Raw genomic sequence first — 27013 nt, forward strand, 5'->3', positions numbered from 1 at the left:
TTACCCCACTTTCCCTAAGGCCAGAGCAAACCCCCCCGGCCCTACTGTATACTCCCCCCCACACACTAATATACCAGATCCTTCTCTGTCGTCCCTGACCCCAGAACACACAAACTCCAGTCTCCAGCATTGAAAACATCTCCACTATTTTTGGCCACGCTTTAATTTCCCCCCCTCCGTATATACTGTAGCGATAGCAAATCCTAAGAAAAACCCACTGTAGGGGATGTGTTATTCATCCAGGAATCGGATGTATGGTTTTAATTTTGCCCTTCCCGTCCCCCTTTTTTTAGACTTTTCTCTCTCATATTGCTGCTGGAAGTGTTCACAGTTCCTCGGTTACAGTGATTTCCTCAGTAACGTCACACCAGAGTTTCCCAGTCGTATACACAGCCTCTCTGCTTTAATCAAACACTCACATATTCATCACCTAGTGTTGACAAAGTGACATTTGCCTCTTTTCAGATCGTTAAACATATCGTGAATTAAGATTGAAGTACGGCACAAGCTGTTGAATTATGAACAGATTTCTTTTTTAAATGATCTTACAATCAGGATACACGAGTCCTTGCCGAAAGCGCTATCAGACGCACTGATGTTGCATTTTCTAGCAGTACTGTGGCAGGTCAAGGCCCTTCCAGTGCGCCTGTGGAGACACATGTATACTCGCACACATAACACTCACATCTGTCTCTCAGGTGGGAGCAGCAGCCCTGTGGTAGGCCTCCTTGCATCACTGCACCAGTCAAGAGGCTGAGTGCACACACACACAAACTGCGCATCGGCAGCTGCCTCGCACTCTCACTTGAACTCTGCATAATTCTAAAACTAGCAAGCTTTGTAGTCCAAATGTTTTGAGTTGCGATGCACTTTACTGCGGTTTTTTCCCTGACCCATCTTTGAAGGCCCTCCGTATAGCGATGTGTGGGAGCGGATTAGCCCGTTGTGTATTTTGAATGACAGGATTATGAAGTTTGTGTGTTTCTCTAGGGCTGGTGCGTGTGATTAGGAGTACAGTGTGTTATTTGTGTCACGCTAACCCACTTTTTTCATGTAAGCTCCAAGTTTTTTTTCGGCATTGGAGAATTGTGGTACGCTGTCAACCCCTCAGGCCAGAAACACAACACACGCACATTCCTACATTGAAATTCATTAGAACATTAGTAAGACAATGGAGAAGTTGTGAGTCAACTGTTGAATGGATCATAAATGTGTGTGGAGGAGAAAAAAAGTGAAAAAGCGAAGTGGGCAGTTTTGAGACATGCTCTAACCCTATGGGTGGCGTCAACATTTTCAAGGTCAGAAATAATAAGTGGTACAGTATGTGCGCTAGTGGTCACTTTAGCGCCGGCTCCATCATCCACCCTATAATCGGCTCTGATGTGGACCTGTGGATATGGTGTTTTTGCAGGATGCTTGCCTGGATTGGTAAGTATATATGTCTGATCCCTCCCCGTGTGGTTGCGGCGGGTATCGTCGCGGGCGCTCGTGAGACGTTGTCCAGCATCGGGCGTCTGAAACAGGAAGTAGAGCAGTGATTAGGAGGATCTGACATTTGCAAAAGAGGAGCTTCCTGCGATAGCAGGGCTTCCTCTGTGTCTGTGGGACCCTCCATCTTATCTCGCCCCGCTCTCTTTCTCTCTATCTGGCAATGAGCACCTTCTCTCACAGCCTATACTCCTCTCTCTCTCTCTCTCTCTCTCTCTCTCTCTCTCTCTCTCTCTCTCTCTCTCTCTCTCTCTCTCTCTCTCTCTCTCTTCTTTCTCTGTTAGACATGCCAGCTGTTTTTGTCACACAGTTATTTTTACAGGTTGAAGGGTTATTAGTTCATATAAATTACAAGAAACACACTCTCTCCAAGAGGTGTCTGGTTATGCATCTGCCGCCATATGAGTACAATGGAAGTGCATAGAATTAAAGGTGCACTATGTTGTTTCAGGGGAGAGGGATTTGTTTATTTTAGCAGAGCCTGCAGTTAGTTAAAAAACAAATTTTATTTACGTAATTCTTAATATTAAATAATCCTATCACAATAAATCAAAACACAATTATTTTGAGGCACTTGGAACCAAACGTACAACTAGAATATGGTTGTAAACAAAGTTGTGGGCCCTGCTGCTGTAAACAACAAACAGTGAAATTGTAACTTTTCAGGTAGCTTTTTAACTTCAAGCATTGTTCCAGGGATCCAATTTTCCTGGGTGGAGAGTTTGTTTATTCATTTATGAAAATATACCTTTAGAAAATGTTACATAGTGCACCAGTTTGTGATGCTATTCACTGTCATTAGCTGGAGAACAACACATTTATTAAGCAATTTCCACATTTGAAGAGTGGTTTTAAAGTAATCACGTAATTGATCATTGAGGAAAAGGATCTACAGTGCTGTTTGAAAGTTTGTGAACCCCTTGAGCATTTTGGAATTTTATTGTGTTTAACCATTATTAATTCATTTTTATCAATACCAGTATTTTTTATATGAAATAACAGATGTGTGTTTATCAATTCAACATTTTTCTTTTCCAGAAATCAATTGTTAAAATAGATTAGACAAATTATTTGCCAACTGTTGTATCTGCAAAAGTTTGTGAACCCTGAGCTGCATTGCTTAAATCGAGCAGGAATCAGGTGGGCCAAACTGATTGATGAAATAGACCAATGTAATGAGAGATCTTCAGGGAAGAAATTGGGTGGCACAAGGTAAAACAAAGAAAAAAACAAGTCAGTATAGGCTCACCAAAGTGAACCCATACAGGTCAGACATGCTAAAAGGGGAAACAAATCTCAGAGGATCTTAGGAATAGAGTTATGATGTTGCACATTTGTCTGGGGACAGCTATAAATTAATATAAAAAAGTTTGAGCTCCATCCGTCCACCGTGAGGCAAATGATTTACAAATGGAGAGCTTTAAGAATGACTTATCATCTGCCTTGGAGTGGACTTCCTTCAAAAATATCCTCAAGCGCCACAAGAAAAGTGATTTTTCAGGTAAAAGCCAACCCACACATTATATCTGGAGATTTGCAGACCATTTGCCACCACCATTCTTCACTTGGGAGAAGGTTCTCTTGGTGGTAGGCAGAGTTGCGTTTTTGCCCAAACATGGTGGTTTTGGTTATGACCATCAGTTCAATTTTGGACTAATCTGTCCACAGAATAATTCTTCAGGTATCTCCAGGTGCTCTCTGGCAAAGCTGTGACAAGCAGTTTTGTTCTTTTTTGAGAGCAGAGGCTTCTTCAGCAACCCTCCCTTGAAAGCCATGTTGACTGTGTGTTCTCCTTATTGTGGAACCTTGCACATCTGTCCCAGATGCTGCAAGAGAGGTCTGCAAATCACTAGATGTAATGTTTGGGTTGGCTTTTAACTGAAAAATCACTTTTTTTGTGGTGCTTGTGGATATTCTTGAAGGAAGTCCACTTCTAGGCAGAAGTTCAGTCACTCTTAAAGCTCTCCATTTGTAGATGATCTTCCTCACTGTGGACCGATTGAACTCAAACTTTTTTTTAAATTAATTTATAGCTGTCCCCAGACAAATGTACAGCATCACAACTCTATTCCTGAGATCCTCTGAGATTGTTTTCCCTTTTGGCATGTCCAACCTGTATGGGTTCACTTTGGTGAGCCTAAACTTACCTGGTTTGATCTCTGTTTTATCTAGTGCCACCCAATTTCTTCCCTAAAGATCTCTCATTACATTGGTCTATTTCATCAATCAGTTTGGCCCATCTGATTGTTTTTACCTGCTTGATTTAAGCAATGCAGCTCAGGGTTCACAAACTTTTGCAGATACAACAGTTGGCAAATAATTTGTTTTATCTCTTTTAACAGTTGATTTCTGGAAAAGAAACATGTTGAATTGATAAACAAACATCTGTTATTTCATATAAAAAATACTGGTATTGATAAAAATGAATTAATAATGGTTAAACACAATAAAATTCCAAAATGCTCAAGGGGTTCACAAACTTTCCAACAGCACTGTATGTAGGTCTGCCATATTGGTCAATGGTCATTCTATAAAAGAACCTACTCCCTCATATGTTACTCTGCAAAAACATTCAACTTTTTTCCTGTGTCCTCTTAACCACTCCTATTGCATTGTTGTGATATCAACATGGATCGAATATACAGTATGTGTAGAAGTATATAAATTGGGATGAAAAGATATGACATTGGCACAAATCGAAAAAAAGTTGTTGCTAGAGGTGGTATGACGGAGAAAACGGATAACACAGAGAATTGAGAACAGCATAGGTGTGCAATCATTTGCAAACAGTTGATCAATACTGCTGTAAATCTCTGTATATTCAAATGTTACGTTGGCTTTTATAGACGTGTAGAGACGTATTTGTGTTCGTTTCAGTTTAGCTCTGGGAGGAAAAAAAACAAAGTGATCTGTAATCGCATCCTGCTGCTCTGCTGGCTGAAGGCTTTGTCCTGCATTAAAACACAAAAAAAAGTCTATTTGAAATTGAAACCTGGTTACCCGTGTACATCGCCAAGAAACATGCGTTGGGAGGATACAATGTTGCAGCCAGATTCCTCCCAGAAACAGGATTTTTAAGTATCAAACGATTTCAAGTCAACAAGTTACCATAGGCAAAAAACAGCTGACTGTAAACAGTGTCCTCAGTGCTCTGGGGGAAAAAAAACACAGAACTTTTTTTCATTGGAACTACCTTACATTATACAAAGGAAATAGTCCCTAGTTCACAGTGTGCTCTGTGGCAGTTTTTCTATTTTCACAGTGGGCACTAGCAGATAAGCCACTGTATAAGATCTTAAACTTTTCTCCCTTTTACATCTCATCCCTCACCATGGGATCACACACTGTTACAAGCCGTCCCCCCTGCTGTGTGCCACTGTCACTTCAGAGCAACATCAAGAAGAAAGAAAAAGTCCTTCCACCCCCTACAAGCAGTCGTAAGTTTGAGATCACACCATTTTCTTTGTGGCAAACACAGCGCTCTTGTAGAAGTGAGACTGAGAGACCAAAAGTCTTTGTTTTGTGAGCACTACACCTCCTCCTCCTGTGTGTGTGTGTGCGTGTGTGTGTGTGTGTGTGTGTGTGTGTGTGTGTGTGTGTGTGTGTGTGAGTGAGTCAAAACCAAGCGTATGAGTGTATAAGCGCCATAGAATTCCTCGTATGTGCTACAGTATGGGAGCAGTTTATGTTGTCGTCCGCTCTGGCTTTGCTGTGGAACTTTGGGCTTTCAGAGGGAAAAGAAAAAACATTCCAGATTAATCAATCAATCTGGTTGTGTGTGTGCTCATGTGTGTGTCTTGAGTGTGTGTGCGTGTGTGTGTGTGTGTGTGTGTGTGTGTGTGTGTGTGTGCTGCGCCTCAACATGTGGCTCCAATCTCTAGTTTTTCTGTTGCGTCCCACCCCTCTTTTGCCCTTCACAGAGACTTGTGACCATCCAAGATTTCTATGTGGTTGAAAACAAGTAAGTTTTTTGCACATGGATTTCACGTAGAATTTGCTCCTTTCATTTTGAATCCCATCCTGGCTCCAAATGTCTCTACAGCAAAAAAAAAGCATCAGATCTTATGCAGTGTTCAGTAGTCGAGACTAGTGTGTGTGTGTGTGTATGTGTGTGTGTGTGTGTGTGTGTGTGTGTGTGTGTGTGTGTGTGTGTGTGTGTGTGTGTGTGTGTGTGTGTGTGTGTGTGTGTGTGTGTGTGTGTGTGTGTGTGTGTGTGTGTGTGTGTGTGTGTGTGTATGTGTATGTACGCCCCTGCGGTGTGTTGACTGATGAGCCCGTAAACAGAGCCAGCGTCTCAGATATCGGTTAGAGTTTATTGCTCCGGGTTCAGATCTGGCAAGGCCCCCGAAGTTGTTTGTTTGGCTCTCAGGTATCAAATGAATCCCCGCAGAAACTGTGTCTCACCATCGCATGTGTATTGCCTTCATTCTGACCGTGCAGTCATAGCTTTGCAGAGTAAACAAACAGTCATGCATGAACTTGTTTGCACAAATACACACATACTCATTGTCCGGCCACGTATGGAAACTAATCTGTCCTCCTCTGTCCTTCCCACACACACACACACACACACGCTTTTTCCCATCATTGCTCACTTTTTTTGCTTGTCTAGCACCCGCATCAACATACACACGTACATACACAAGGCTACTGCGTTCCCATGCTTTGTCCCAGGTCGGTTTGGGTTCAGGGGTCAAAACGCAAACTCTCCCTCCCTTATAGGCGCGTAATTCAGACCAGCAGCACCCATGGACCACCAGGGGTTAGAGGCTACATAACCACCCTAAACCAACGTGTCACCTGCCCGTCACACACACACACACACACACACACACACACACACACACATACATATATATAAAACCTCCTTCTCCTCCTCCCCACTCCATCCCTGCAGACGCTATCAAAGGGATCTGAACAGCGTCAACATTATCTATCTCTGTCTCCCATGGGAGCAGCCGAGCACATAGCACAGTTATCACTCGGAAAACACACACACACACACACACACACACACACTCACTCTCTCTCTCTTCTTTCCACACACACTCGCTCATACTCTCCAAGACATGCCGGCGTGCACAGACACACACACACACTCACACACTCATACGATTCGCTGTGAGGATCAAAGGTTAATCACGTCTTTTCATCAGTTGCACCACCCTCTCCTCTATCTGTCCTCCTCCTGTCTAATGGTCATGTTTGTGTGTGTGTGTGTGTGTGTGTCTGTCTGTCTGTGTGTCTGTCTGCGGTTGTGGGAGCATTTCTGTCCCCGCCAGTGGACGCTTTGGAAGCCCCTTCTTTTGCTCGCGCACATTGAATAAACATCCTCCTTTTCCCATTGTTTTCTTCTATCTCTCTCTCCATCTCCTGGATATTTTTTTTTCCCCCTACGAAACAGAATTTCTCTGTTTACATTAGCCAATTTAATAAGAACCAAGTGTTTTCTGTTGTAGTTGTAAAATGGCTATTAATTTGATCTACGCTCCTATAAACTCTGGTGTAATAGAACCCTTCTATGATTTGATCAGCATGTAAGATTTTAGCTGCGGGCTTAAGAGTCTCGATAGGTGAAGTGAAAATCCTGCTCTTGACTGTTTGAGCTGTGTGGAGTTTTTTTTTTTTTCTTCTCTTAGTTGAGAAAGAAAGGAGCAAAAGGAGAAAGTGGGACATTCAGAGTGAGTCCAACCCCCTCCCCTCCTTGAACCCCAACCCTGTCTGAAACGGGAAGTGCTTATTCATTCGATAGGTGTACATTTACAGAAAGACCCCTCTTCTACACCCTCAAAATGGAGATTTTTGGAGGCTACCAAAATGGCTGTGAACAAAACGGTGTGGTACAAAACCAGGGCGTGCTATTGAAGGCCTATAGGAGATAACTGTTTGAGTGTATTCTCCACATTTTGACTTTATTCTTAAAGTGCATCATGACAAACAAACTGCCTCCTCTCAGTTGGTATTTCTCTCTCCCGTGGCCCTAATCCTCTTCCATACACAGATAATAACTTCCAAACATGATAATTATCTCAGTTCATGAGGAGTGGATATTAAGAAACGCTCCCCTGCTATAGTGAGTTTCCGGATCAGCACTCCAGGCAAGTGTGTGCTTGTAAAACAAATAGGAAAATAAATGATGCATTATTTGGGGAAAGAGTTGAGAATATGTAACCAGTATGCAGCCAAGTATATTCACAAATGTAATGTTGTCTTACAAAGATCAAGATTTGATTGATTTGAATCTATTGACAATGTAATTAAGCTTAATTCTATGCCAGATTTGCTTCACTCTTTCTTATTTCTGTGATGCATCTTGTCTAAGACTCTTATTATTATACATACATGGCTGATAGGCCCGTGTCGTAAGTCATAAACAACTCAAAAGTGTGTGTTGCATGGCGTTTTTTTTTTCATGGTGCATCTGGGTGATTTTCTTCTCGGTAAATCAAGCCGCCTTGGCAGAAGAAATGATATTTGTTTGCCCTGAGTTATAGCTCGCCTTGCTCCACAGTTCATTAAGGATAACCCCAGCAGTGAGCTTGGCCCGGAGCCCATGCCTCTCTCCTCTAGCTCTTTCTCCCATCAGTGTGTTGGCGTGGGCCCGGGCTACACTCAGGGCAATGCCGGGGCTGCCATGCACATTATCACATTATCATGCTTCCTGGTGTGTGGGATTGAACCCTTGCCATCTAGGCCTCTTAAGCACTTTCACACACACACACACACACACACACACACACACACACACACACACACACACAAAGTGAACCATCACACAGTGGTTGTTTCTTTTTAAAGACTTTGGAAGCTTCTTCATGATTTTAGAGTGTTCATAAATCTAGCCGAGTGTATCATCTCTTGGAGTCTGGTATGTACGTTGGATGTGTTGTGGTTCCTATGGTGGGTGGACATTCAAACACTGTTCACTGGAATATTTGGAGATCTTGTTCAAAATCCAGTGAGTTAAATGACACCAAGCCGACATTAGAGATACAGAGTATATTTGTGTGTCCCTCATTCAGTTCAACAAAACAAGTCAGACCTAAGATTCACATAGATAAATAATAATAATTCTATTCTCTTTCATATTCTCCTCCTGGAGGATGCTGACATTCTTGCTCTTCTGTGGGTGGTTGCTCAGTTTCTCTATTTTTGAAGAATTTTGGTTGTGTTGCTTTGTGTAACACACAAACAGCTCCTCCGGCTCCACCATACTGTACGTAGGTTTTGTAAACTTCTTGGAGCGAACATTTTAATTGCCTCTCTTGATAGTACGAGTGTGATTGAATAAGAGTGGATCATCGTGCATACATTTCCCTTAGACTTTGTGGAGCTTGTTTATCCATTTCTAAACTTTTGAATACGCTTAATGGAGTAGCTCAACATACTGGGAAATATGAATATTTATTTATTTCCGAGAGTGTGAGGCTCATGTCGGAATGGTAAATATGAAGCTGTTAGTTTATCTTAGAACAAACACAAGGATTTAACAGCCGGACCGGCTCAGTTCACAAGGTAACGGAAGCAGCTTCCATCAACACATCTAAAGCTTACTGATTAGCGTCCTACATGTCGTTTAATCCGTACCAAAAAGTGAAAAAAAACAGGACCAATACCAATAACATCCTTGAGTCTCAGCTATGTTGCTTTGAGACTGGCAGCCGGGCTTCCTATCGTTCCCTTTGTATTGAGTCTTCATGCTCAGCTAAGCTAGCTCTAGCTACATATTCATGTTAATCTTCTCATTTGTAGGCAATAAAACAATATGTAAGCGAATTTCCCGAAATGCTGAAGTATCCCTTTTTAAAGGTTATGATGATGCATTCACTGTTTCTTACCAATCATTCGCTGTGTGTGTATCCTTTAGGCCTGACGAATATCTTGAATGCATTCACTTCCTAAGAAAACATTTTGCAGATTTATTTCAGCATTTCAAATTGTGCATCATGGACATTCTCACACTAGAAACTAACCTCTCCCATGTTCAGTGAACGCATCTCGATGCTCCATCAGGCTGCATGCTCACTGTCTGATGGCTTTTGATTACTGTCTGAGAGATGTTAACAAGCAGCTATATATTTTCTAGACCTTTTTGACCTTTAATCAATCTCCATCTCTTCATAGAAACAAACTGTAAACATTTGGACTGTCATTTTCTGAGAATGACCCTGTCTTTATTTCAAAGGGTTGGGACAAGCCTCAGTGTCTCTCTCAAATGTCAACCTCTCCCTCCAGCATAATGGTCTATTACTGCTGGATTGGCCTGTGTTTTTCAACCATCATTGCCAGTGTACAGGTCACAGTGTCTGTCTATGTAGGGCGCCGCACCTCCCAGATGTGGTTTGAAAAAATTGTTGTACTTTGACAATCCTACGTCCGTCCCTCCCAAAATATTGGACCAGTGCACATTGTCCCTGGAGTGGTGGTTTGTAAAAGACTCTGGTTTAATAAAAGAGGACACTCAGGAGGACAGAGCCAACCCTGTGCACATTTCACTACTGCAAAAATGTGTTCAGGCTGCTGGCTCTTATAGAAGAGAGAAGTAAAACGCTAAAATGATGTAATTGTGGCCGATGAGTCGCCTCAGCTTTACTGCTAATACTTTTCTCAAACTGCCGAACTTGAACCTTATTCATTCTTAGCTCCACATGAGGTTGACATTGTGTTTTTATGGCTCTTTGAATTCATGATCAGGTTCAAAACGATTTGCACCAACAAGTGGGGAGAAGGTAATAGGAGTTCAAAATGGACCGAAAAACACATTCAAATCAGGGGAGGGAGGGAAAGTGACTGTGTTTTTGTTAAGGGCAGCTTTAGAGCTGGTGCCTCACATCTGGGCCACAACCCCTCGCTGCATTATCTGAGATGGAGAAGTTGGACACAGTGAAACAGTAAAAAAAAGAGAAAAAAAAGTTGTTGATGTCCCTCAAGAGAACAAGAGAAAACAGCTCCGTCGTGGCAGCAGCTCGTTTCGGAGTGGGGGCTGTGTGTGTGTGTGTGTGTGTGTGTGTGTGTATGTGTGTACTTGTGAACGTGTGTGTACGTGTGTGTTCAACGTGTGTGTGTGTGTGTGTGTGTGTGTGTGTGTGTGTGTGTGTGTGTGTGTGTGTGTTCGACATGTGTGTGTGTTGGCCTTTTCAGGGTCCAGTGGGCAGTGTAACAGTGCGCCCTAGCGACCATGTTGAGAACTGCACCGTAGACGTATTGCGTGAAAGTGAGCATGAGCAGGGCTGCATGATAAGCCCCAGCAGATCTCCTCCCTGTGTGATCAAAGTCATTCTCTTGGGGACGCATTTTGCCTTGCAGGTCTGCGGCAAAAGTTCATCATCGCTGTTCTCATCTGAACTCTTATCGCTTCTCACAGCCTAAAGGGGGCGGGGGGGGGGGGGGGGCTGACTGAAGCACACATTTCGTATTGAAGAAGGAGTCCCTTTGACAAAGACCACATGTTCCTTGCCAAGTGAAATATATTAGCCGTGCTTACACAGTATTTGCTTTTCGAGTTTGTTTTTTTAAGCCCTGGTTGGATTTCTTGGTGCCATATGTGGCAGCAGTAGCACACCAAAAAAAAAAACAGCCATGGCATGGAAGGCAACATAGACTTGAGACTTATATCTGCCATACACACACTGTGACATGCATGTTCACAGACATTAGGCGACATTCCTCAGGAAGCCCCTTTGAAGAAGCTGTGTGGTATTTTTCTCCACGCCATCTGACAATGGAGCATGTGGATTTAACATTACTTCAGAGTGAAAGCAATTCAATGATTCTGCAGTAGGTATATAGAAATTCATCGCCAGTTAAACCCTTACATTTAAGTAAGTGTGTGTGTGTGTGTGTGTGTGTGTGTGTGTGTGTGTGTGTGTGTGTGTGTGTGTGTGTGTGTGTGTGTGTGTGTGTGTGTGTGTGTGTGTGTGTGTGTGTGTGTGTGTGTGTGTGTGTGTGTGTGTGTGTGTGCGAGTGTGCACGTGTGTGTGTGTCTGCGTGTGTGTGTCTGACTGTGCACATGTGTTTATGCATTCTCGTGCACCGGTGCAGCTTGTAACTCTAGCCCAGCATGTTGCTGCGAGGAACACCACAGATGTTCAGATGTTTCTCCTTCAGAAAACAAACAGAACGGAGCGAGGCCATTTTCTCCAGGACTGAGACACTGTCAAAATACGAGCTAGCCCCCCCCCCCCCACCACCACCACCATCTTTTTCTCCTCAAAACAGTGACTCTCTTTATATTCATTGGTTGATCACTACTCACTCAAGATTTTTTTTTTTTTTTTTTAAACCTGCATTTGGACATGCTAGTTTAACGCTCTCTGTTTTCACATGTATGTTTTGTGCATGTGTCTGGGCCATCCATTACTATACCCCTGGTGGAGCGCATGCAGCAGAGAGGGGCCCTGAGCGGAGGTTGATGATTCCCCAGACTGTGAGAGATTTAAACTGCTCCAAAGGGAGGCAGGGGATTAGGGAAAACATGGTGGGAGAGCAGGACAGACCCTGCCACCCTCTCTCTCTCTCCCTCCTCTTTCTCTGCTCCACCCTTTGATTAATGTCTAGCGCTCCCCACAGCTTACTGCAGAACTCCAGGTGAAGAAGACCTCAGGGAAGACAAGGCATAGAGAAAAAGAAAAAAAAAGAAAGAACGTGGGAAAAAAGACGGTAGCCCATTTGCTTTAATAGCATTTTAATAGGCTAGAGGATAGTCTTTTGGCTTTGTGGTGGTGGGAGGCTAATGATTATTTTGAACGTGAGACATGAAAGCAGCATTCTGGCTCAGAAAAAAAGGCAAGAAATGTGTGTCAGTCTGTCCTGATAGTAAGAGATGAATTTGACAGAGTAGGAGCAGAGGGGAAGCAAACAAGCTGTTTGAGCCGTGAAATGGAAGAGGATCGAAGTGTCAGTGGGTCATAAATAAGTCCCTCTCGCTCCCCCGGGGGGAAGATGGAGCGGAGGTTGCGATACGCTCATTCTAACAGCACTGTGGGACAGCTCAGTGAGCATCAGGAGAAAGGCCATACAACACAACCAGCCATCATCCCCAGTGTGTGTGTGTGTGTGTGTGTGTGTGTGTGTGTGTGTGTGTGTGTGTGTGTGTGTGTGTGTGTGTGTGTGTGTGTGTGTGTGTGTGTGTGTGTGTGTGTGTGTGTGTGTGTGTGTGTGTGTGTGTGTGTGTGTGTGTGTGTGTGTGTACACAGCTGTGTGTGAATTTGTGTTAACACTCTCGGTACTAAAACATAATACGTTGCCACTACGGTTGCTCATGAAAACTGGGGAGGTGGTTCATTGATCGCCTATTGGCCGGTACATTTTCTCCTGAACTCTGTGTGTGTGTGTGTGTGTGTGTGTGATGCAATGTAATGTTGGAGCCTAGCAGTGCTGTGAGCTTGTTTCCTCTGGGCCACATGTGCTCTGTGGTGCTGAGCAGACTCTCAGAGCGCAGCACTAATGAGAAGTCCAGGTGCACATTTCTTACCCTCGGGGAGGAAGTCCTTGTTTACTCATATTTAACCTTGTTTCTGACCTCCCCTGTTCTGCAGGCTTTTTGACCCCGTAAACATTGTGCTATTGAAGTCGCCATAGGTTCACAAACTGTTGAGGCATTCGACCGGTTGCCACCCGTGCATTTTTTTATATTGGGACAGATACTGCTACAGATTGAAACGCTGCCTTACATTTAATTAAATTGCTGCTGGCACGTTTGTAATAAATCTTGTGACATTGGGACAACAACGCAGCATCTTTACATGTTTTTTTTAATGATTACACAATGTAGGATAGACAATAGTATACACAATAAAATATAAATGTAGAATAAAAGTGCAGCCAAATAATGAATATCCCTTACACTAATAAGTTCTTGCTCTTCGCCTCTCAAACATCTGCTTTCATCGTGCAGTGTCTGTATGAAAATGTTCATTTAAATCTGTCACTCGCAAGCTTTTACTTACAGTATTACTGACTGTCGCAGCTCGTACAGTTGACGGCGATACATGCAAATACCCAGAGCTAACTAATTTTTTTTCTTCCCAGTCATTCTTCTTGCTCAAAGACAGAAAGACATGAGGACCGATGGAGCTGTAGGTCAAACCGCTCACTTTAGGCTTAACGGCTCCACAAACCTGACCTGCAGTTGCCCGACACACTCATTAAATTGTTCATAATGGTTTTAAGTGAACATTGTGGACTGGTAGATAGAACAGAGGGCTTTATTGCTTCATGCTGTTCTGGTCTTTGACCAACAGAGGGCTCTCTCCCGTCTCAGGAAAACATATTTACTCGTCTCGTAGGGAATAACCTCTACCCCTAATAAAGGTGTGCCTATTATAGCAGACTCTGTAACAACACTTTATACTGTTTAGACTGTTGAAGGAGCTGCAGTCCTAAAGCTATATCAAACACTATTCATTCAGCTGTATTCTGACAAGCTGACATTTACCACATCCTGAATATGCAACAGGTAGCTCACTGTCTGCACTTTCACTGTTGTCCCCCAGGGGGCAGAATAACCCTATGTAGGCCTCACAGGGTGTCTCTAGTCCACCTTTCTTTGAGCAGCAGAGGGAGCTAGTCAACTCAGCATTATTCTATCACCATGAGCACTGTCTGTGGCCTGATGTCTACAGCCGCTGACACCCGGCTTCAGGCGTCATTTTGAATTGAGGGGTGATGAAAACTGTTCCTTATGGTTTAGAACACACACTCTCTCACACACACACACACACACACACACACGGTTAAAATGTGTGTGCACAAAACCACAGCATATTTGATCAAATTAAGAAAAACACTGTACCTGTCCTTACTTGGCAGGCACATACACACACACATACACAGACACACACACACACACACACACACACACACACACACACACACACACACACACACACAAAGATACACACATGCAAACACACACACACACACACACACACTCAGTCATCACCGTGCTAATGACATTCTTCACATACATGCAGCAGGTTTAATTGGATGGCAACAGGTTCAGCTGGGTTCAGAACTTCAGTGGGCCTGACCTACTGGAGGGAGATGTTGTCCTAACTGCCAGGTTCTTTTCAGTACAATGATGAGTTAGGCTCTGTGATGAGGTTATAAGTATGGAGGAAAATGTAATACTGAAGAAAGTTTTCTTTCTGTAGCAGTTTTCCCTGACAGGTTGGAATGATATAAGTTATGCAACTCTTAACGTTTACACTTTTTATACAATAAATTCCGCATAAATAGTTTAAATAAGGTCATGATATCTTTCATATTCTTAAGAGTATTTTAAGTCGAATGTTTGACTCACTGGCCTCCCTGGATTTCTTTATTTATTACATAACACTTTCATGGCCAGCCAATTGTACGATCAAATAGCTTTGGCTCCTGAAAGGTAACTGAATCATTTTTAAAAAATCCCCCTTTTTTAATTAAAGCTCTCTTATTTCACATAGCAGCAGAAGCCACTGCTGCTAATGTATTGCATGCAGAACATGTATGTGTGTCTGCAGCACAGGTACCTCTCCATTCTGATAATGTTTTGAATGTACACACACACACACACGCACACACAAAAAGAGCAAAATACCCTGAGACTTTAGGAGCTATATATGCTGTGTGTGCTTATGCAGCCTTCTCAGCCTATGTTGAAGGTATTGCCATGTCTTTACCTTCAGAAAAGTAAATCCTGACGACTGGCCGAAAAAGCATGTGACTCACTGTATGAACTCAGACACCCTAAGTACACAAGAGAATGTATACTGATTTATGCGCATTGCTTAGAGGACTTTTCCAGGGTACATTTTAAATGGCATTAATGCGTGCTTGTTTCCGTATACTGTTGGATCACTTAACATTGCATTGTATGTGCATTGACGCAAATACTTAATCACCTATTGACGTAGCTTTATGAAAATGTGCTCAAATGGAATTAGTTGGAACTGTAATGTCTACACAAGTCAAAGTGCTAGACAGAAATTGATTTGAAAAACAGTGGAGGAGTAATGGTGGCATGAGCATTTTTTTAACAAGCTTTTAATAAGCACTTTGAAGTAAATGGGCTCGAATGTAGAAAAAAACAACCGTAGCCTATGTTCCTTTTCTAGCTGCTCTTATCAATAGTTTGAAATGAACTGTGGAGAAATATGTTTAATGGGAAAAGTGGTGCTCACCAGTGCACAGCTGAACTAACATGTGCTAGGAATTCAAAGTTAATTTGAATGTTACTCCATATCTTCCAGATGTATAAAAAAAAGGCAATATTTATATCTCCCAGCTCCTCTGGATGAGTTATAATACCTCTGATGACCCAAACTTTGAATCTAGCGTTATCTGTTAAACATTCCTCATGTCCAATTATTTGATTTACGAACCATCATATGCAGTATGTATAAATACCTGCACTAATGACATTTCCATCAAGCCTCAGATTAACCCTGTTTGCAGAGCGCACGTGGACGTTTAACACATAGCATCGCTAAAGACTCCACGTCATATCTTGTTCATTGATTGTACCATTACACTCAGGGACTCGCATAAATAGCCCCATCCTTTGCACTGAGACGACATTGTGACTGTGCATGTTGTTAATATGCACACCCACATAATGAGTGCAACATTTGTATGCATGACTTTCGTACGTATGTATTTCCGCTATCAATCTGACGAATAAGAATTGTGTAGGAGACGTGTGGAGACAGAATATAAATACTGTCAAATATATGAGTCAGGAGGTCTAACATATTATATGTCAAACAGACACACTGTGGACCTGATGTGCAAGGCGGGTTTGTTTAACATACACACTCACACACTCACACCCCCTGTTATCTGATGTGAGGGAGGGGACTCGTGTTGCGTTGCGTGCAGAGTTGTAATTTTTTTTTCTTTGTCTGGAGTCGGTGGCATTCTCTGAGTCTCGCCAGATTTCACGATTTACCTCAAAACTCAAGCTTGAAACACTGTAACCACCGCGTCATGATACACTCCACCACTCACACGCGCATGCACACACACACACACACACACACACACACACACACACTGATACACATTCACAAACACACGGCTCTGTAATTACTCAGGATCAAAGGGAAACTCAGTCAGTCTGATAGTCCAGCTAATAGCAGACGACAGCGAGGTGAAACACAAATCATGAGGAACAATATCAAAGAGTGAACCCAGGGTCGGCGCCATGACACACTTCTCTTTCTCTTACAGTGAAGAAAGTTTTCACTAATGCAGTTAGAACTGGGGTCATGAGTCAGCCGCCGTCTGGGAGAATCTACTGTATAGGAATTTGGATGAGTAATAATTTTAATGTAAGTGTGTCTGTGTCTGTGTCTGTGTGTGTGTGTGTGTGTGTGTGTGTGTGTGCGCGCACACACCCACACACACACAGATGCAGTGAATGAAGTCCCCTCTTTGATATGTGGACATCACTCAAGGATTCAAGTCCCCTCTTGGCAACTTTTAAAGCACATCAAAGTAATATCCTGATAACATTTTCATGTGTTTTTGATTTCATTATATTACCTTAAAATAGAGGTCTACACTTGGTCAATGTAGGCCGAGTGCTTGCCTATGTGTGTTTGTGTGCGCGCATGTGTGTGTGTGAGCCTACCACCTAACTTTAAAAGTCTAGTCAGATGGGGGAAATTAGCGTATGCCACTCTTTAATCAAGCAGAACATTACCCTGTGATTTCAACTCGTCCCCACCTTCATCTCTTTTTTTACACACGCACACGTACACACGTGTTAAAACACGCCCCTCTATAGCTCTAGGATACACTTTTAGCAATACGCACGTGTAGTACCCCCATTCTCGTTCGTCATTTATTACACCCACACACACTGGCGGAAACTCCCTTTAGCGGCGACGAGGTGTCCTACTGTTTGATGTCCCCACACCCCATCTCAGACAGTTCAACATCTAAAGGGCGCTGTTCACCGCCCACACTCTAACATAGCCCCACTCAGCTGACATGAAAGCAGCATACTACTGTGCATGCAGGTCCCTCTGTTCTCCACTGTTATGCTGCCTGTGGCTTGATCTTTCTATACAAAAGTTTCCCTTCATAAGTGACAGGGCTGATGCCGCACACAGCTCAGCATGTGATCAATCACTTCATCCACTGTGAATTCACATAGAAGCTCAGAAGATACCGGCATACTGCTGGATGTTACTGTGTGAGCCATGTGTGTGAATATCATCTTCTTCATTCTCTTATGAAACACATTGCGTTCACTGCGGCTCAATGACGTTGCACATCAGTGAAGGCCGTTTGAGTGTTTGTGTAAGTGTGTCTGTGTGTGTCTCTGAAGCCGACCCCAGCTTAACAGGTCTTGTGTTTTCTCTCGAGCAGGCCACTCTGGTGAGGCTTTAAGGCTTAAACACTGGAATTCAGACAACCATGGACCCAACAGTTGGCTGCCATTTGTTACTGTAGTGGAGTGTCTGAAAGTGTCCGGTTAATTTTAACACTCGTTGGCCCCCTGTCAGTAGCCTTTTGGCTAAGGGGAACATGTTGAATGGTTGCTTTAAGTGGCTTTTGAGAAAGGGCTGTTTGAGTGATTCCTAGTTAAAAAAGGTTGCCACTAATTCATCATCCCACTCCTTTAACAGTGTGAGACTCAACCCAGCCGTCAAAACTTGGCATATTAATTGCAAGTGTTATTTTTGGCATGCTCTCAGTTGGTATTCTGAGCATATACGAGGAGATGATTCCATCAAATTCACGGGGCCAAGAGAAAAAAAAACAGTCGGCACGTGTGTTGTGGATTACAAAGTCAAACTAATGACTGATGATTATATCCCTTGTCATTAAGGGGAACCATACGCACATGCTGGAGCTCAGCTGCAGTCTTTGTGAATCTGATTTGAATACAAAGTGTTTAATGAGTCAGACTTTGTCACGTGGCTAGTTGTGGTCATGGTTGCTTCAGCTTCCCTATGCTTTGACTTAATGATCTCAATCGTGCAACAATTTTTACTGTATTCAATGTTCAGATTTTCTCATATTTTCTTTTTCTGAAATACTCCTTGATAAATGAGTTGACTGGTTTGATCAAAACATTCCACTGTGTGCTTTGGTCAGCGTCATTAAAAGAGCCGCGTGGCGAGAGTGACTTGAGTGTCTGATGAAATGCATCTAGCTCTAAAAAAAAGAATCACCTTCACCTCTCTTTCTTTAATCCTGAGATACAGAAGCAAAGAGATTAATTGTTTTCCTTCCCAGCATTCCACACTGGATCGCCACCATCTGATGTAAATCGTAAAAAAATAAAATCGTATTCTCTTTGGACCAGAATAGTAGCCTGGAAATCCAGACCTGCAGATGGCACATCTAGATTTGTTCAGCCTTGTGGTCTGGACACGATCCATTGGAGCTCATTAACTATGTCGGAAAATTCACAGCAGCCAATCAAATCGTTCTGTCTGATATGTGCAGGCCAGAACCCTATGTATGGGGATCTGGGGCGGACGTTACCGGATGACAACAGTGGTGCTGTGCGTGTGTCGTCGAAGCCGTGATAGTAAACAACAAAGATGGCTGTGGCTACGTTGTTTGAGTTTGAAACGGCTTTGGCCTGGACACTTAACGATTTGGAAGACAGCACTCATATCTTTCATTAGGAAGAAAGAAGAATGTTCTGTTTTGCCGACCGACCACGACAAAAGTTTAATCTACCAGTTAACCCCGCTGTTCACTAAGCCAACAGGGCTTAATACGTCACCTTGTTCATTGCTCTGATTGGTCGTATAGTGCTGTCCAATTGCGTGCAGTGGTATTCGAAATGCATAGGTAGGGTTACGCCCACTCTCGTATCAGTAATTATTGCTCACCCCCGGCGCTGTTAGATCTAATTAAGAAGAAAAAAAACCTCAATCAAGCTTTTCTTGCCTATAGACTCTTATTGGTCTCTGTATCGAGATCGAAATGCATTACCTCCTTACCTCTCTCTCTCGCTCTCTCTCTCCCTCTCTCCCTTTCTCTCTCTCTCTCCCAGCAGCGTTAGTGATGAGTCATCTTTTTAGTTATTACTTTGTTATTTGTGAAACAACAAGTCGGGAAGTCGCATGGACGTAGGTGGCATTCGCAGAGCTGTTCCGGTAACACATGCTTATACTCATCAGTTCTGCCAAAAATCGAATCAGAGAAAGACACAAAGCAATGCCAGGAGACAGTCAGGTGGCTTTTGAATAGGCATTTAATATGAACCAACCGGAATTCGACTCACGTGGGAGACATCAGACAGTGGTGTGGTACTCTGAATGTACTCAGATGTCATTTAACTAGTCGTTTAACTTGAGTTTGCCGTAGCTTTGTGGCAGTTCCACATCATGCATATTTGCATATTGATTCAAGAAGTTCACTTACTTGTATTTGCCATTTTATGTCAACTAATGCAGCTACAAACATTGTTGGGCCATAAAAAGAAAAGAAATACATTTTTATTTGAATTTTAACATTGCCTCTCTAATTGAACCTCCATTGAAGAGCCCTGTCCCGCCCTGTGAAATGTTATTTAAATGTTAATTTGTTTGGTTTATGTATGACCGGTGAGGACCAAATTGGCACTTTTAAGTTCCTGCAATAAACTCAATGGCATTTTCTGCTGGCATGTGACTTGTTTGTATCATATTTTGTCATAATTTCACATCAGATGTGCATTGTCAATTTGATACAAAGTAGTTTGAACTATTTTCTCAAAGTAGCTTTAGTTAATCAAACTAGATTTCTCCCTAGGGTAGCTTTGCTCTAGTTCTTCTTCTTCTTCCAGTTTTAAGTCATTGGTAGTTTGCAAAGCTATGATTTCAGAGGCAGCTCCCCGACACTGCTGCTTTGATAAATGGACGGATGGATGGATGGATTAATGCATGCATAAATAGATGGATGGAAGGGTGGATGCATAAATAGATGGATAGGTGGGTGGGTATGGTTGAATCAGGTGGCATGGTGGCATCGCGTGAGATAAATATTCAGACACAGGTGTTCGGGCTCTCAACCTAGCAGGATATTTCTGGATAAGCACGTGGTCCTTCTCCTGCTGAGGATCTACAGCGTAAACCACAGAGAGTGCCTCTGAGGGGGATGGGGGGTGGCGGGGGGGAGGAGGGAGGAGAGGAGCATCCAACAGCCCGTGACAGCCCCAGACCTAGCCCTAGGCCTACTACACTGTATGCTTTGGCAACAAGTCAAGCAGCCTTCACACATCTCCTCCTACATAACCCTTCTAATGTCTCCAGCCACAAACACATCAAATCCAACCTAAGCTGTAGGTTTCATACGATTACTGTCATGATCGTGTGACTACAATGTACAACCTATTTGCATGTGGTATATTTTTAAACCATGTTGTTGTATTATACAAGTACAACTGCTCTCAGACTAACATCAGTCATAGTGTGTTCTGCCTTTCTCCTGTGCGGGCGTCTGGAGAGATAAGACCCACATCTGACAAACGTCTTCACGCTCAGCTCCGTCCAAAAGAAAAAAAAGCCCCTGTTGTTTTTCCTTTTTAGAGTTTACCTCTCAGCCAGGGCAACGCAAGGAGAGCAAAACCGCTGGGGCCCAGACACTTTCACATTCCTCAATACGGCAACTCAAAACAAAGGCCGGCCGTGCTCAATTTGATGTAAGCTATATGGGAAGGAAAAGGACCTAGCAGAACAAATAACAGAGATTAATGCCTGACAGAGTCAAGCTGTTCGTGTGTACGTTATCTAACCGTGCCGACGTTGATGTATTCCTCAACATAATAAAAATGGAGCAAAGTATTTATGAAGGTCACATTTCAGCCTAGAAATGGATATATTTTCCTCACAGCCAGAGGAGGAGGTGATATAGTGATATAGTGCACCCTTTTTAACAGTGTTTTACAGTCAGCGTATATCAGTGTGCACGATGGGAGTTTTTTACACGTCGTATTACTCCCAATTTATGTGTCTAGATATTATGTGTGAGCTCTGACGTAGTTATGTAATCTTGAAGTAAGTGCTCTACTTGAGTTTCCGGGGTTTTGTCGGTAACCCTGTGGTGTCAGAAGTCATGCATAACCTGTTTGAGTCTAGCCTAATTAGTCTAATCAAAGTGGCTGGCAATTCCAGCAAGCTTCTTTATTTAAAAAATTAAATAAAAAAATTGGCATTTTTATGCTTAATTGATAGTGCAGAGAGACAGAGGTGAAATGGGGCAGAGAGGGGAGTGACCTGCAGAGAACGACCACGGGCGGGAATCGAACCCGGGTCTGCTGCTGGGCCTGGCCCGGGGGGGGACGCCCTACCAACTGAGCTAAGGTCTGACTGAGAGCAATTGAGGCTTAACAGTGAGCGATTGGGATGACACAGTTTTCAGTTTCAAATGACCATGTTTTAATCAGGTTAACATGCATGTCATCATTATATGGTATTCTGTAAGTTGTTTTATACCTATATCAAGTTTTCTTTTGCTACATGTCTTGTTTTTTAAGGGTAGAAACTTTTAAAAAAGCATACAAGATCTGTTTTCCTCTCCGATATTTCTGCTACAATACATCTAATATAGCAATCATTGACATAAGCCAGTGCAGAGAGGTCCCGTATACTTGTCATATTTGCAGAGTGGAGCAACGGTGCCCTGAGAGGACGTGAAGTGGCTCCTGTAGCTTTAATCTTCTTATCCTAGCACCAGGTTCACAGCTTCTGACTGGGAGGAAGTGGGAGCTTAAGGATCCAGTCCATGCAACTTTGCCATAGGCTGCGAAAATGTATCAGTTTCCCTGCATTACTCAGCAAAAAAAAAGCAAAATCACCATCTTACATAAATGTGCTGATTTGCAGCACTGATTTATGCCTATATGCTTTATGAGCTGTGCTGATGTAGATTTCAGGTGTGCGTTTTGTATCATCTGTAACACACAGCTGAGAAAAGCAGCTGCATTCCTGAGGCAGCTCGAGGGGGAAGTGCAGGTGCCAGGCGAACCTGCCTTTGCTTTGCCAGCACTGCAGCGCTGTTAAAACTGCAGACTTGGCCAACCATTCCTCTATCCTCCTTCACTTTCTCTCTCGGTTGACTTCACTTTGACATTATTTACGCTCTTTCTCCCAGAAAACCCCAACACACAAACACACTCTGTTCCTCTCCTTTTTTTTTATTTGACGCTCTGTCATTTTGAGGGTTTTTTATTTCACAGCAAGCCTTTTTGCTTCCCTACGCACTTCTTTACAAGAGGAGGGGAACATTAGCTTTTGATTAGACGGCAGTTTTCTGCTCGGATAAAAGCAGCTCTTGTCCGCTCGCTGCCATGCGTTAACTTTGATAATTGGTTTCACTGCACACCCAGCTGAGAAAATTACCCGTATTATTATTATTATTTTGCAGATGCAAATGTTTTCTTGCGTGTTTAGCTTTCTTGTTCTACAGTTTGGCAGAACAGTGGGGCCTTGTTTGGGATTTTATGTGCACTTTCACAAACACAATTGCCCTTGGATTCTCTCTCTGTCTTGTCAGAGTCTCTAGAGACATTCTCTGGATTATGTAACTTTTCTTTTGTCATGTACTAAGAGAGTGTGTCTTTACTTGTGTGTTGCCAGGTTGTGCCAATCCCGAGGAGCTGAGCATTGAGAGAGCCCATTCGGCTATGGAGGACATGTTTGAGACCCTGAGGGGGTTGAGCCACGCCAGAGACCACCTCAAGCAGCTGCGCTCCGTCTACACAGCCAGCGATGGGGTTCACCAGGTCTAAGACACTCTAATACATTAGCATAAATATAAAAACACACACACACACATACACACACACACACACACAGCCCACTTTTTGCATGGCAATTTAATTCAACATGTATATTCTATTCACACACACGCCTACTTCCATTTACCATCATGGCTCATCAACTACATATCTCTATTCCCCCACACACCTAAGAGAGGCTGGCTTACTATCTAGTCATCATTGTTCATCACAGCTGCTTTCCCTCATGTTTTATTTATGTTTTTTAGATTTTTATTTTTTTTGTTGCATTCATGCTGTGACAGTAACAGGGGCTACAGGTTTAGCCGGTGACCTCTGGCCCTGTGCTGCTTTTGTCCCTGTCCGGCATTGCGTCAGCACAGCACAGAGAAAGTTGTTCACTGTAAGAGCCTCCTCCATAATAAACTGTCTCTTTTCTTGGAGATTATGTAACTCAGACGGGCCTCTGTGTGCATCTGAAAGCTTGCCTGCCCTCGTGAAAAGGCTCTTACCTTTCCCTCACAGACAGTCAACAGTTCTGACTCGTCCTCCACTGTGATTGGCTAGCCTTTTTCAGACAATTACAGAGCAAGCACATTAAAGGTTAGTCAATGAGGGTTCAGGAAATAGTTTTTCTTTTCGTTGGGAGGTCATGTTTGTTCTTACATGGACGTTTAACAGTCTCTTTTTGTTGTGCATGTCTCTTCAACATCATTTAAAAATGTGTTGATTGATGCTTTTTTCATATTTCCCAGTTCTCACATAGGTCGTTTATCCAATCAAAGAGCTCTCTGGAACAAATCCTTCTTCTCATTGAAAGACCTGGAGCTCTAGTTTACAGGATAGAGAGATAAACTGTTACAGTTGAGTATGTCATCCATGACTGTCATGCTATTTCAACTACTTTAAATATGTAATCTGTCGCATTTACATCTAGTTTATGCGCGTCGGACAGTTCTTGCCTTCACGTCGTCCATAAATTCCTGATAATTTGACACTTCGGAGGGCATTTACCTGCTTATACCATAGTCACTTACTAAAGAAAATAATAATTTGACCAATCATTTATATTTTATATTTATATCATATATATATTTATATATTTATATTTTCAGGCCTTTTTGCAGTCAAAATATTAACTTTTAAACAAACAAAAACTTGTTTCACTAGCAACGCCTGAGACCTGGCGTAATACCTGGAATAACCATCGCAAACCCATAACATTCTTATGAAATGAAAATGTAGTTCAGTTACTCCAGTCAATAGGAACTGCATTTATGGCCACTATGAAATGCCGGATTACAGTGCATTTCTCTGCCCGAACATTCTATAAAAACAACGGCTGTTACCATGAAGACCGTTTCATACAGGCACGCCCACACAGCCCTGTGAAATGGTCTAGAGCACGGTAAAATACCTCTTTGTGTTTTAATTACGTTTTATAATCTTTATAACATTTTATTTTGAATCAGATTTTTGAAAATACTTATTGAGACACCCAACATTGTTAAAAATATTTATTTTTGATATTTAAGACCAGGTTTCCAGAGGCTCTAAAAAGCCTGATGCCAAATCTGAGTGGTATTTCTCTCCAGTCGTCAAAACGTTTCAAATGCCGAATAAAATGACTAAAATGACTTGACTTGCATAAAAATAGATATCACTTCATCTTTGTCAAGACGTGTGAGTGCATGTGAGCAGCAATTTGTTTCTGTTAGAACAGAACAGTCCGTCCCCGTTCCTGCTTCTTTATGGAAACCATTTCATGTAAAAGGGAGAACACAGCAGGATATCTGTCAGCTCCGTAGCGCTTTTTGAGAAGCATCAGAAATCCATCAGCCTCCCTCAGCATGCATCTCCTGAAGCCAATAACCAAGACGTCAAGGTTTCCCTGAAGTGTAGTAGAGCAAACACACAAGTCAGAGGTTTGGACGTTGGTCAGATGTCACCCTTTTTATCTTTTTTTTTACTCTTACTAAATCATGTAAATAGCTTATATATATTTTTTTTTTTTCACAAAGCTGTAAAATAAGACTAAGCCCCATCATAGTTTTTTATCCCAGTGTGTTTGTAGAAGTATCAATGAGGACTCTGTGATATAGCTTCAAAAATGAAGCTTTCGTTGCTCATCTAAAGGTGCAGTCAGTGATTCTACAGAACGATTGTTGTGAAAGAAACACTCAACCTTCTAAGAGGAGCAATATATTGACAATGTTAAAAAAAGATTATGTAAATGAGAACATCACAGTTTCTCCAAGGGTTTCAATCCCTCTCCCATCGTATCAGACCTGCAATCAGCAATCAGACGGCAGTTTACTGTCACGTGTATACACGTCGCACAGCCGCATATATATTTTCTGAGCACATGTCTCGCAGCTAATGATTTCCCTGTAAAAAAAAAAAAAAAAAAAAAAGGTGAAAAAGATCATATTTCCTCAGTGACGCTCATGATACGGTTAAATGTATAATGAAGTTGTTCCGTGCAGATCATTTCAATCCTTTAAAGGAATAATTCCACATATTGTGTGCAGGCCAGTGACCTCCCCGGAGCCTTATTGTCACTGCGAGGTTGCCAGACAACCGTCCAAGAAATAGTTCAGCCTGTAACCTCCCTTCAAACAAAACAAATCACATCATAATTGCTGTCTTTGTACGGGCTGAACAGATGAGATGTAACATGATAATTGGTGAGGACATGAGAGGATAAAGCTCCTATTAAAAAAAATAAGAAATAAGAGAGCACAGCATGGTTGTGCGCTTTTTAGAAAAAAGACAACAGCAAAAAATGCACAGTGCACGTGCAGATTGGAATGAAGCGCTGTGTTCTTTTGAGATGGAAATGAGATGCATTGTACAAATTAATCATCCTTTTGACTCTTATATTTCCAAAGACATTCCGGTCTGTTCTGCTCTCTGCTTTGCATGTTACAACGTTGTCAGCGCGTGTTGTTAGGGAGCATTTTTTTGTTCATCCACCTGTATGCCCGGAACAGCATTGGGAAAGCTGATACTCTCACCGTGTGTGTGTGTGTGTGTGTGTGTGTGTGTGTGTGTGTGTGTGTGTGTGTGTGTGTGTGTGTGTGTGTGTGTGTGTGTGTGTGTGTGTGTGTGTGTGTGTGTGTGTGTGTGTGTGTGTGTGTGTGTGTGTGTGTGTGTGTGTGTGTGTGCAGACAGATATTTAAGACCTGGCATTATTATTTGATTAGCCCTGATCATGTTTTCATCATGTGGGTGTTTGCCGTGGTCATTTTTAATGGAATCGCCTTTAGCTTCTTGGATTACCAGTGGAAATGGAGTGTGTGTGTGACGTTGGTTTTGTTTATGTTGTGAGTGAGTGAGTGTGTGTGTGTGTGTTATTAACCCTGAGGTGAATCACTAATGTGTTTACACTCAGCTCAGTGTGCAGGCTGACCCACTAGGCAAAGTCATGCCGGTAGCGGTAAATGTTGACTTGTATCATTCATAATGTATACAACGTGGACCGCAGGATTTCCCCGAAGGCCTAGAGGAGTGGGAGGCTGTGAGGCGAATGATACATTACTCCATATTTTAGGTTAGAGGATGCCTGAGGGCGAAAAACACCTGGAGGCATTAGCTTCTGACCAAACATTCTGTCTGTGTGAGTGTGTAGGTGTGTGTATTTAATGCTTGACTGTTTGCTTTTTACAGTGGAAAAATGATGTTCCTTACCTCCAGCACATTTTTTTTGCCATGTAGGCATGATGTGTCACTAACTTTGGCCTCATGGAAAGTGGGGGGTAAAAAAGCTAGCCAGTGTTCTGGAAAAAATCCAGCCAGCCTATTTTAAGACTTACT

At 42.6% G+C, this 27013-nt stretch overlaps 1 protein-coding gene across 1 annotated transcript in view; it reads left to right on the plus strand.

Moving 5' to 3' along the window:
- scfd2 (sec1 family domain containing 2) overlaps positions 1–27013 on the plus strand; it is a 92947-nt gene that overhangs the window by 54534 nt on the left and 11400 nt on the right. Inside the window, exon 6 of the mRNA XM_080033000.1 lies at positions 23058–23203. Coding sequence (XP_079889126.1) covers positions 23058–23203 — 146 coding nt within the window. The remainder of the gene's footprint in view (positions 1–23057; positions 23204–27013) is intronic.

The sequence above is a fragment of the Ammodytes marinus genome (assembly GCF_949987685.1).
Source record: "Ammodytes marinus genome assembly, chromosome: 8".
Taxonomy (NCBI): Eukaryota; Metazoa; Chordata; class Actinopteri; order Uranoscopiformes; family Ammodytidae; genus Ammodytes; species Ammodytes marinus.